Below are 13,466 nucleotides of genomic sequence, written 5' to 3' on the forward strand. Positions count from 1 at the left end.
TTAACACTGTACCTAGTGGAAGTAATGGACGATTTCTAAATAATTCTTTAATCATTTTTGAGACTTTTTTAATAAGTAATTTCCAAGACTCCTAACCTCTAAGAATTATCACGCATCGAAAGATGTACGATTCTGTGGATTTTAAGCAGAAGCTGATCAAAAGTCGTGAAAACTTTTTAACCGCTTGTAGCTCGTGTGTATGTCAATCGATTTCGATGAAATTTTCCAAATAAAACAGTTTTAAAAAATGCTTTTTTATTATTTTTGCATGCAACCTTTTCAATTGTAATTTTTGGAAAATCTTTTTTGCACATCATTTAGTAAACCAATGCTTCTAATTGCTTACGAAACATCAGGTCATTTGGTACAATTATAAAAAAAGTAATTCTGTTTTAAAGGGCGTACGAATACTTATATGACTGGCTGTATACATATGTATACACGTAACAATTGAATGAAACAAGTGGTGACATACCGTGATGGCCGAAAGTGGAATCAAGGTCGACTTTAAGTTCGTCTTTATCGAGGAGTTTATCATGCCTCGGTGAGTGTCCACCAGGTCCAGTTCCTTTCATATTTCGGAAGAAGTTGGACCATCTCGTTCTGCCCGCATCTTTCTTCAGTCTCTTCTCCTTTGCTCTCCTGCAAAGGAAGAACAATTAATAGGTGATGTTTTGTATCACTTCACAGAGAAAAATATAAAACTCAATACAGGATGAGGCACCTAACATGATCAGCTCGAATAATGACTTAACGGTACAGTTTATGAAAATGTTGAAACATGGAATTTAAGAGGTATCACAATAACAAAAAATTAATGCTACTTTCCATTTAAAGCAATGTTGGTGGCCCCCTTCCCCCTCCTACCGCCAAAATAATCCCACAAAGTTTAATATATAGATACTAAACTATTAGCCCTCTTAACCATTTCATTTGCAATAAAACAAAGTCTGGTACACCCTGTATATCCCCCAACATCTTTGCAGAGACAAACAGAAAAGAATAAAACATACAAAACTTTGAATTGATTAAAAGACAATTTTATTGCTTTTCGAATCAATTTTGTAGGCGAGCAGATATTATGCACGATATTACAAAACGTTTTCTTTCTATGTGCAGGTATTTGTACCTCGATAATTTATAGATATCTGCAATGAAATTTACACAAGTTTTATCTTTGTATGCTTGAAGTAGTTCTGGTCATGTTGGAAATTGTCAGAAAAAAACTGCTACAAGTGTTTTGGAAGAAAAATTTGCAACACGTGTGTACTTTTATCGTCTTCGCACATGTTTTATCGATGCCTATCGATGACAGAAATAAACAACGTCAGTGATAACGTCATCAACAGTTTTCAAAATCCACTGTCGCATAGATGAAGTTTGAGATTAAGTCTAGAGTTAGCACACATTCGATACTGATTGTGGTAGACGTAGGTGCGATATTGATACAGCAATTTTTACAACGACGTTTATGTTGACCACAATGTACGCGATTTCTAATGCTACACTTTCTTGAGAAAGGGAAGTTCGAAGAACACAAGTTCGAAAAATGCCTGAGGCCTTAGACCAACAAGATAAATGATAAAACTCAAGTGAGAATCGTGAACTATCATACTATATTGTTGCAGAAACATGACATGACGTATTTCAGTCAAAAGTTGAACGATCAAAAGGATTCTTCTACATCAGAAAACGCAAGAAGATAATAAAGAGATCTAAACGATTATCTATCAAATAAAAAACATTATCGTGTAAATTTTAAATTCACTATTAATGCAGCTTTAGAATATATGTATACTTTGCTCAAACACTTTACCTAAACCTAATAAGTTATTAATGAATGTAATTCTACACTAAACAGTCATTTACGAATAATATGAAAATAATGAAATAAAAAGTATATTAACGATGTTCTGGAGGTACAATGGGAGACAAAAAAGTACAGGAAATTCGAAATCCATCAATATATTGGCAATGAAAGCCATTCATGAGTATATTTTGCATTAAAAAAATAGATTAATTTAAAAAGCTTTCGTTTAATTAGTGAATTTCATATTATATTTATTTTGTAATCAAATTATCTTTATATTATAAAAAATTGTAAGTGACTTTTGCGAATAATTGTACCCTCTGATTGTAGCTATACAATACAGTGGTCTACACAGTTGTCGCGTTTCCATGCTAGTGAGAAGGACAACACGATAAATTTGACGTTTTGTAACAGTTTATAATTTTTTGCTCTGTAACTGTTTGGTGAATCCTAATAAATTTGAACATAATTAATTACATAATTTTTATTATATATAAAAAAACTGGTGTTGGTACTTGTGTTTTTTCAAGGTTTAAATAGGGTTTGAAGTGGAATTTTATGAATTCTCCTTAAAATATGGAAACTTTAAGTTGCTATAATTCTTAAACGGTGCAGTGAATCGAACCCAAACTTTGGTAATTGCATTAATTTAGTAAGAATTATATCTTGTCAAATTTTCAAAAATTTTGTTGCGTTTTTATGTACCTCCAGAACATCCTTAATAAGAAGCGTAAAAATTGTTATCAAATTGCTTCAGAAGCCAGGTTTTATAGACGAAATGGAAATTTTAATTTTAAAGGAGAATACTATAATAGATTCCAATAAAAAGTCGTGTTTATGTGCGGCTCGGTGATGAGACAAGTTGCTGTAAATGGCTTCGCAAGCCCATGTTGAAACTGCCTTTCTATGGTATCGTTGGTAATTCGGGTTCCCTGATATCTGAATTCGGTGAACGATACTCGCTGAACCGCACGAATTTAACAGAATTTGAATGCTGCTGAAATTGTTAGCGCGCGAAAGCTTTCCGTCTATGCAGAAATGTCCTTGGTCGCTATGTATAATCGTTTTCGCACGTGTGGTTTTCTATCTATGTAATCCATTTTATTCAAAAGGTAGCCCACGCAAAGATAAACCGAAACATTTATTTCAACTGAAATAATTAACCGATTAATCTACGAAATATGTTATTAATTTCTTTTAAACCGAAATCAAATTCTATTTGGATTGAAGTTGAAATTTCTGCATACGAGTATCAATAACTTCATCACTTGACGGTTCTTCAAATGTTGATAACAGTCATCTAATCTGGGGCATCCTTGCCACACTGTACGATATCAAACTTCTTTTATTTATTCGTCTGTTTTGTCCGCTGCACGTGTCGAGCAAAATGGATTGATGCGCGTGTGATTGTTTTTATTGTATATGAGAGTTGGGAATATGAACAGTATGGAAGAGCGAAAGTGATTTATCACAGTGATTTTTTAATCTAAAGTAAATTTGCTCACTGTCATCATCATGATTAATCTCAAAATTGAATTATTCCACACGTCTACAGGGTGTCTTGAAATCGTATAAACGTGGAGGGAACGATTCTACACGGGAAGATAAGTCATTGCTTTCACCGTCATTGCACGCAACATGGCGGCGCTAACCTGTCAAAAACACTGGAAATAGCTCAACTTTAAATACTTGTAACTTTTGAACCGTTGATCCTCTAGGATCGAAACTTGGATTCCTCGCATCTTCTTGTCGAAATCTACAGATTATCGTAGGGAAAAGGCAAAAATTTATAGGAGAAAGGCAAAAATTTCTGGTTATGCAAGGTTTACCCAAATTCAATAATGTTAATTCACCAAAAGAGAATCGTAAGTGGGTCTTAATGAAAGTTCGATAAAAATGCGCAAATATTCTTGCCTCTGAGACTATAATATTAAATTAATTTCAGGAATTTGTATTATTAAATGATAAACGTACCTGTTTTGAAACCAAACTTGAACTACGCGCATGTCAAGCCCTGTGTCGTTAGAGAGTTGTTCTCGCACGTGTCTCGCAGGTTTAGGGCTAGTGTTGTACGCTAATTTAAGAGTCTCCAATTGTTTCGCGGTTATGGTTGTCCTCGGCCTTTTGTTCGGTGGTTCGCCGTCTATACTGCCACCATCGGCCAGTTCTGTAAACCGAAACGTAAACAAGTTTTAATCAGTACTGATCAAATCGTACTACACCTGGCAGTAAATATGAAACCAAACGTAAAGATATGGAATTGATGAGAATATCAAATATCAATGTTTCTATTTAAAATGTAAATTCCAACGGTACACATATGAAGCGCGTGGACTATTTTTGTGTGGAAACACTAAAATAATGGAGAATTTCGTTTATTACGTGATAGAGAATGTTGGTTTGGAAACAAGTATGGAACCGTCCGAAGTTCTGGGAAAAAGTATGGAACATTATGAACTCACGAAGAAAGTAACGATATAATTGATTTAATATTTATATTACCTAGAGTTTTGCGACATTCCCACGTGCATGTATGTATCACAGCTTGAATACGGTTTGGCATTGATGAAATTAAATGTTCTCACTCTTTGATGGTAAAATATCTTTCCGTGACAACTTAATAGCTTCTAAAAGTTCGTTTCTATTTTTCAATGGGACTTAAGTCTGGTCTATTCGGTGACCATTTTATGGTTCGGACGCCTTGTTGTCGTGTGAACATTCCTGAACTATTTTACTTCGATGAATACTTGCACTGTCGTGCTGGAAGGAGAAATCGTTCGAATCCTATAAGAAAGTTTTCTAACACAGAATATACGTACAGTGGATCCAAGATGGATTTCGACACTAATTTTCCGATTCTGGAAAAACTGTCGATATTTAAACAGCGGTACTTTCAAAAAAATAATAATACAGACTTATGTATAATAACATAACATTAAAACTTGAAATAACGTTACAATAGTTTTGCAATAGTTTAACATATGACGATGGTTTCTGAAAGTAGAAGTCTCAAGCTTTAAAATGAGACCAAGTTCTACTATTTTCTTAACGAAATTATCACAGTTTGACTATCGACGATTTTTCGCAAATCAGTAATTTAGTGTTCCAATACCTTTAGCATCCACTGTACATTTCAGGGTTCACATTTGTAAACAAAATGCACAATTGTCCAATTCCTCGAGCTGCCTTTTCAATTCAATCTTCACTAAATTTTTCTATTTATTTTACTAACTGCACTTTGACGGCAATTCAAAATTTCGGCAACTTTTTATCGAGCATTCTTTCCATAATTCAATTAAACGAAACTTGAAATCGTTCGATGAATGCTTGCGTGGCGGCGTGTTGTTCGATTCGCTCGTTTATTGTCTGAAGATGCACTTCGCTAGATTACGAAAACTTATGTTTGCGGCACGTGATAGAGACTCGCGAGTATGCGAGAGAGCAATCAACAGAGACAACACTTGAACGTCGGAGTAGGTATCAAATTTCAGAGTGCTAGGTATTAGGGAAAGAATTCGGCAAAAGAGAAAAACAAAATGAAAACCAACACGTAACCAGTTAATAACTGATGTTTACAGTTGACAGATGAAACAGTTTTTACGTACAAAAATAACAAATAAGAATGTGTTACTTAACCGGGTTATTTTGACCCAGAGTATCAAAATCGTCATTCAATTGTTTAGTTTCTGGTGAGTTCTTGAACAAACAGCTGTTGCATTAGTAGACAGCGGATTTGATGCATTTATGACAAAAATGAGTAGTTGTATAATTTAAAATAGTAAAAATATTAGAAGAATTTAAGAATACTTTGTTATACAGGGTGAACCTAGAATCGTGACCAGTAGAGATTGCTCTGTTATTCGCAGTCCGATCGAAAATGTTTTTATCACATATGTATAGCATGAGTTCAAAAGAACTTCCACGTGGTTATTGCAAATTCTTGCAATTTTTTTGTTATGATACTTACCGAATTCGCCTTAAAATCCTATAACAGATAGGCGTAAAAAATTATAGGTGTGTTTGCAAAAAAATTTGCTATAATCACGTTTTCAATCGGACTGCTAATAACAGAGTGATCTCTACTGGTCACGATTAATGGTTCACCCTGTAGTTTTGAACCCACTAAACATTAAGAAAGAAAATAAATCTCCATTTCATTCCAGTTTGTTGCAATTCGGGTAGAACATTTTTATTTTCCATAAAGATCTGCTGTCTATGCATTAGAAACAATAGAACGATCAACAAAGAAGTCTACGAGAAATACCATTAACACATGTTTGAAATTTTTTTAAATAAAGCAGTGGGTAGTCCTAAGCATTATCAACTATATACAGTCACTTCAGTCGGTTCCATACTTATTTCCAGCTATTTTTTATTATCCACATAATAAACGAAATTCTTAGTTATTTTGTTTTTCCTTTAAAATAGTCCAATTTAAAGTTAGTTATCATATCATGTTCCTCGATCAACAACAGAGATCAATTTGCGCCTCTCATATTTTGACTGTTATTAACAGCAAATACCAATTGGTACCTTCTATTTCTCGAATATCAGGAGTCTGGGAGGGCAAATGGCTGAGACAGCGATGTCAAATTTACCATATTGCGGCCAGTACTAGAGACGAGCGTGGTAAAACCCGCTAAGCACTATTCATTTCATTGGCTCCAGTCAACAATACAATAAAAGCACAAATATCCGAAATCTGCTTGACACAGTATCTGATATCGTTGTTGAATCATCTATTGTAGTAGTTACCTTTCGCCTTTGCTTCGTAATCAGGCTTGCAAACGAGCTTCCTGTCCTCCATGAGGTAATATTCGTCTCCTGTGTCCAGTTGCCGGGAGCAAAGGGCGCACGAGAAGCAGGTCAGGTGGTATACCGACTCCTGTGCCCTTCGGACAACTTGCGACGGCGCCAATCCTTGTAAGCAGCCCGCGCACTTCGTCCCGAAACGCCTGCCACACCAACAACATACAACATTTTCACATTACGTTCGTGCATTGGCATCAGCAAAGTGTCGCCATACTACGGCGACACTGTTTTCAGACAGGAAACCATCACACTAGACCTATCGATAAGAAAAATTTCATTGTTGGCAAAGATCGACCGGACGGTACAGGGACAGCGAGATAAATCCGAAATTTTTTCGGGCTGTTCCACGTGACTGTGAAAATTATCTTTTTTAGAACTTTTTTAAATTTAAAACTTTACGGGCTTTCGAGAGAATCGTACGAACCTTATATACATTGGTATACTAATCCATGGAACGTTACAAAGCGTCTTGTTGGAACAGTATTACATATTTCGGATTCGAACTTGAATTGTGAACGGGAGTTGCGAAGTAAAACTGTGAAGTGAACTGTGAACTTCTCTTCTGAACTTTTCTTTGAACCTTTCTCTTAACCTCCTATGAACTTTCTATGAACCCTGTGGACTTTTCCTACGAAGTTTACAATAATCTTTTCCTATGAACTTTCTATGAATTCATCTATGGACTTCTGCTATGAAGTTTACAATAAACTTCTCCTATGAGCTTTTCTATGGACTTTTCCCATGAAAAGTTTACAATAAACTTCTCCTATGGGCTTTTGTATGGACTTTCCCTATGAAGTTTACAATAAACTTCTCCTATGAACTTTCTATGGACCATTCTTCTAAACCTTTACTCTGAACTGTGAACCTTGGTCTTTCCAAGAGTTCACGATAAGTGTTCTTGTGTTACGAACGCGAACCTACAAGTTATTGTGCGAGTCGGAGCGTTAATTGCCTCTAACACAGCGGCAATCTTGTATTGGACTACGCTCGAAACATTTTTAGGAAATTATGACCCACGAAAAAGTTCTAATCACTGATACCGTAAAATAAAGAGGTTAACAGAGCCGCGAGGTACATTTTTGCAAAGGAAAAAGTTAGTTCAAATGACCTCGGGAATCATCCCTTTCAAGGAAGTATTTTCCAGATTTCACTTGACGACCCTGTACATAAAAAGATTAAGAGCGAATTAATTAGGTGGCGAATAAAGAAAATTCGAAACGAAAATTAACGCACAACACATTATTATGTTAATACTCAAAAACAAAGATATACAGGGTGTGGCCGGACGGGAGGTACAACCGAGCAGGGGGTGATACTAAATGGAAAAATAAGTCGAATAACATTTTTTCGTTTGACGCATCGTTTTCGAGAAAATTGAGTGTAAAGTTCCGCCAGGTTCGCGTGCTGCAGTATAATATATGCACAAAGTAGAATTGGTTGATCACGGTCAGACGCGTCAAACGATTTCTATGCAATAGCACGTGTATTCGGTGCATTTTCAAACTCGGCTTTCTCGAAAACGAGCTTCCAAACGAAATAATGTTATTCCTTTTTTTCGACTTCTTTTTGCATGTAGTATCACTCCTTGCTCGATTGTACCACCTGTCCGGCCACACCCTGTATAATATATGTATATTTAAGTTTTCATTAAAAATATTATTACCGAGGTGACTCGATCGTCAAGCAGTGTAAAGGTGTATCGGTGTGTACCACAAACTTCTTTATTTTTTTATGGGACATTCATCAACTTATTTGTGACTTTTTTATGGGACATTCATCAACTTATGTGTGACATTTTTCTGATTAAAATGACACTCGACACGATATGTTAATAGAAATGATAGAACCGCCGTATCTAAGAAACAGCACGGACCCGAGGGTTTTTCTTAAATCAAGATTTTACTGTATTTACGAGTTCTAGTTTTTGAATATGTAAAGTGAAAATTCGAACATATTTTCTGCGAAGCGTAATACTAACAATTAGATTGCGTATGTTTATGCAATTTTCGATTTTTGTAAACAAATTTTAAGAAAGTGGTGCCAAATAAAATTCTGTTTTAGTTTCGTACTAACCTCTAAATTTAATACTCCAGTATTTTAAAAAAATTTTTATAAGCAGTCTACTAATAATCATTGATAGCAATCCGAATAACACTGGTAATAATAATTAAAACGCATTGCAACAAATATTCCAACATTTTTCAAAAATGTGCATAGTAAGTTTTGCATAGAAAGAAAAATACTATTAATTTCCTTAATAAACTGCTTCTAGTACTTTTTTGCGAAGATGCCGTAAACGCGTGAAGATCCGCAGTGTAGAAATAACTTTCAACGAGTGATTAAATGTTCGTCACGTTTGGCGCTACAGCTAATAAACAAGCCATGTATCAAACTGGCGAGAAAGTAACAAACATTTACAGTTTCGGAATGCGTTGTAAAGGTGGTTGTTCCGTTCTCGAGAAGATTTCTACCCCAAGAAAAGGGCGAGTACCCGGGAAAGGACAAGACGAAGGGGAAGGGAAACAAGTTCCTTCGATTCGGCTAACGGAAGAAGAAAAATGGCGTCTCGCGGTTGCGGAGGTGTGGGTGGATGAGAAACGGCACGCTCTTCTGACACAATCAATACCAATGGTGGATCTGTACATGCACGTTTCATCTAACTTCTGCATCGGTTTCACTACCTCCTTATTAGACTGCGGTCTTTTATACAAAATCAGAATTTGTCTAATTGTAAGAAACCTTAGTTAAATGAAAATGTATTTTCTCTTATAATCATCTTAAAAAGTCGAACATAATATAACAATATTATGATTAAAACGTAGAAAATGTTTATTTTTCATAAAGATCCGCTGTCGAGTCTCTTACTACAATATTACACTATTGTGTCTATGGAATTAATACTTCAATGAAGTTTACTTCATTCATTCAAACAACTAGTATTATTATTAGAAGTATGTATACTAATAAGTATACATATATATTAGAAAGTAGCATTAACAGTGAATTAAAAAATTTACATGATCTCTATAATGTTTTTTATGTAATAGATAATCGTTTGGATCCCTTTACTATCTTGTTGTATCTTTTACATACATACAATTTCGATAATGTTAATATTAATAATGAAGTATTCATTGTTTATGTTTTACAGATGTGCAATAAAAAAACACTGCTCAAGGTAAATTAATAATGTAGATCGTAAAATATTTACTAATGTTTGATCATCAATGTTTTCTACACTCATTTTCGAATTAATTAAATGTAATATGCTTCCTTAGACGCCCAAAAATTATGTTCTAGACATTTTAGAAATTCTAAAACAGAAACATGAATTTGTTGTTGCTTTTCTCATACCTAATGTGATGCAGGTAATTGTCTCATTACTACATAATACATACAAGGTGTCTCAAAAATGTTGTTAATCCTTGAAGGGGACGATTCCTGAGACCATGTCAAGTAGCTTTTTCCTTTGCGAAAATGTTCCCCGCGGCTTTGTTAAGAAGTTATTAACAAAAAACACGGAGTATATTTTCTCAAAGGAAAAACTTCCTTTAAATGACGTTAATCCGTTTCAAGAAAGTACAATGGTTTCGGGACATTTTTCATCATCTACTCATTTTGCCATAAATGCATTATGACCGAACTACACAGCTTCGAGGTTAATACAAAAATTGAAAAGAATTAGTTAATCGATAGCTAGACTGCGGATCTTTATGCATTTATGGCTTATGAAAATTTTCAAAAAATTCGGTAGTATTTAGTAAGATTTTTATTTGTTTTGGATCTAAAGAAGCTGTTCACATTAAAAATGGGATTTTATTTCACACCACTTTCTTCAAATTTGTCGATAAAAATGGAAAATTGCACGAACATCTGCAGTCTAATCATAACACTCTGATTTCCGTATTATCCCCCCACCTTGTAGATTCTAATGAAAGGTTTATTTAATAAGTTGCAGTGAAAATTGATCTTGAAATTTGGTAAAAAGATTATGTCGGTCGTATGTGATCGACGTGGCACTCGAATATAGACATAATTGGAGAACTCGACACGATATTCGAATGGAATTGATTCAAATTAAGGCATCCTGTACATTTATATTTAATACGAAATTGATAATCCGTGTTACATGCCCTGCGGGTAGAAGATTAACTTTTTCTTGCAGATATCCGAGATATGTAAGTGATCGATCAACTATATTACGCGAATAGAAATAATTAACTAGGTAGGGGGAGTTCCCCTAATGCCGGACGGCACCTAATACCGGACAGTAGATACATGTTTAACATTTAAAACTTTATCGAGCTGTGGTGTTGTATAAGTTGTGGAGGGACGGAAACATATGATAATCACGTTTGCTAAGGAGGCCAAATAAGTATTCGCTTCAGCTTTGCTAGCTATGGAGGTTAGTTGCGGCTGATAAGAATCCAGTGCATCATACAAAATGTAAACTATTGTATCTATTAATTTTCATGGTCAGAAGTCGTATGAGTTGTGTTATTATTGGGGCGATTCCTTGAAATGATCTTTCTTGTATCTATGAATGTATATTTCTTATATGATGTGTTGGTTTTAATAAATAAATGTTTCTTTGATGGATTCACAAATCTCAGTCTTGTATGTTCCAGTCTATAAGAAGTTTAGACGCACGCTATTATTTTATCAAAAACGTATCCTCTGATGAATTTTCGATTGATTTTTTTTATCGTATGTTTAGAACACTTTGAAAAAATATATCATCGTGTATCAGAAGTTCAGACGCACTTGCTTTTCTTGTTGTTTGTAGATAGCGGATTTTATGCATTTATGACAAAAATCGGTGGATGTAATTTAAAACAGCCCAAATGTTATTCTCGATTTATTAAAATTGTTGAAAATAGAAAGAAAGTTTTATGTGGCTTCTGTGTCTTGCAATTTAAGAAGACAATTTTTATTTTGCATAATAATCCGCAGTCTACTAATGACTTTGCCGACCACTGTCATATATGAATAGTTTTCTAAAAATATACTATAAAAAAAATAAATCGATGATTCATTAGAGGGTACGTTTTTGTTGAAATAATAGGGTGCGTCTTCTGATACGCGCTGTACTTTTTAGTGAAGAGCTAAAAAGATTAACGGAAAAGTTTGTTGAATATTAGAACAGAGATTTGTTGAAATAATAAAAGAATGGACACACAAAGAATGTACCTAAGCTAGTTAAAATGGGCCCACGGGGCTTGTGGCAATATCCCGAAATGTTTCGCCCATTATGTAGACGGTTGCTGGGAATAAGTAATTTTTATCGTGTCCGGTACTAGGGGCCACTTCCTCAATTCTTAAAATCATACAACCAAAGTATAATGTCGATACAAGTTAGTTATTACGGAAATGTCGATTATTTTTCACTTTACTTTTGGTTCGTAATATTGTTGATTTACATAATAACGCAGAATAGAAAGAAATAAAATATTACAGTTCTTATTTAAGAAAAAACCTTGAGCGTCCGGTACTAGGGGAACTCCCCCTACTTACTTGAAGAAGTCGTCTTTACAGAAAAGGTGGCCGTTCCTCGCGAAACACTTGTGGGTCAGCCTAGCACCGCAGTCCCGGCACGTGAGACACCTTGCATGCCAACACCTTTCGAGGACTCTCAGGACGTATTTGTCCAAGATAGCTTCTTGACAACCGCCGCACTTCGGTATCGAAGCTACAACAAACACAATTATTTCATGCGATTATGGTGAGTGTTCGTAAGTTTCAACGGACAAGTATAAAAACGAGAATTTCGTATGGTTTCAACAGTACAGTCCCTAATAGTATTTATGGTTCGCCAACGGTTGAGAGTTAGTTGGGATATGGTTAATAGTTTTGCCTACCAAACCCCAACATAGAGCCCACGACGAAAAATTATGCCAATTATTATACATAGTCGGTTAACTAACGTGAAATTTAGGACGATAATACAATATTGCCTCAACGAAAATCTGGCAACATTTAAATACACTACCGGCCAAAGGTTTGGAATCACTTGCTGATTTTTGTAAAAATAAAAATTGAATAATATTTCTAAACAGATTTCAGCAGTTTCTTATGTCCATAATTATCTTGCATAGTTTATGCACGTAGTGTAAGACAATGTTCGTAATGCACTTTTCTAAAGGGACATATTTGGCAACTTCTACAAAAAGTATGGAAAAATATCAAATCAGAATCGAAAAACTTTTCCAGAATGCCCTGAATATGTCAGGCTCTTATTAAAGATAAAGGCGGTTTTTTAATGAAAGAGCAATTTGAAGAATAAAATACGCATTCCCTGATGAAAAAAATAATACAAAATGTAAAACATACTGCTCGTAAGTTTTCTGACAAGTTAATTCTTCCTTGGTTGTTCTAAAGGCATTCAGTTCTCCTTATAAACCTTCTGTTTCTCTGAATTTACGCCGTGATTCCAAACTTTTCGCCGGTACTTAATATCGTCTTACAGACGCCAGAAATGTTGCTGCAACCAAACACATGTTATATTTCAAATTGATTTTTTTTCGTATTTCTGAATAAATACCTCACAATTTGTATTTTTGCGCGATCGTTGATCCACCAAAGTTTTATTGCGAGAGCAGCATTGGAATTCATTAGTTTCTTTAATTTTTCCATTTTCCAAGGAGTAGGCAAGTAGTGTGCTCATGTGGTATAGGAAAACCCTTTTGGGTTTCTTCAGAATGGGCCTTTCCTTTTTTAGATATTTTGATTAAAATTTGTTGACGTATCTAGTAGCTCATCAAGACACCTTTATAGGTTCAGCCCGTAACTGTATGACTCTAATCTTCCTATAATGTTTAATGTACACATTAGTACCTTTAGA

General features: G+C 34.8%; 1 protein-coding gene across 5 annotated transcripts in view; it reads right to left on the reverse strand.

The window, feature by feature from the left end:
- The window catches only part of Lim3 (Lim3 homeobox protein), an 85,160-nt gene that overhangs the window by 9,418 nt on the left and 62,276 nt on the right, over positions 1-13,466 (reverse strand). For 3 of the 5 annotated variants that reach the window (XM_076422633.1, XM_076422635.1, XM_076422636.1), the window contains 4 exons: positions 12,138-12,314; positions 6,566-6,772; positions 3,785-3,977; positions 476-642 (listed from right to left, as the gene is read on the reverse strand). In XM_076422633.1, coding sequence (XP_076278748.1) covers positions 476-642; positions 3,785-3,977; positions 6,566-6,772; positions 12,138-12,314 — 744 coding nt within the window. The remainder of the gene's footprint in view (positions 1-475; positions 643-3,784; positions 3,978-6,565; positions 6,773-12,137; positions 12,315-13,466) is intronic. The other 2 variants (XM_076422634.1, XM_076422637.1) reach the window with 1 other exon arrangement.

Source organism: Lasioglossum baleicum, chromosome 4 (genome assembly GCF_051020765.1).
Source record: "Lasioglossum baleicum chromosome 4, iyLasBale1, whole genome shotgun sequence".
NCBI classification, from domain to species: domain Eukaryota; kingdom Metazoa; phylum Arthropoda; class Insecta; order Hymenoptera; family Halictidae; genus Lasioglossum; species Lasioglossum baleicum.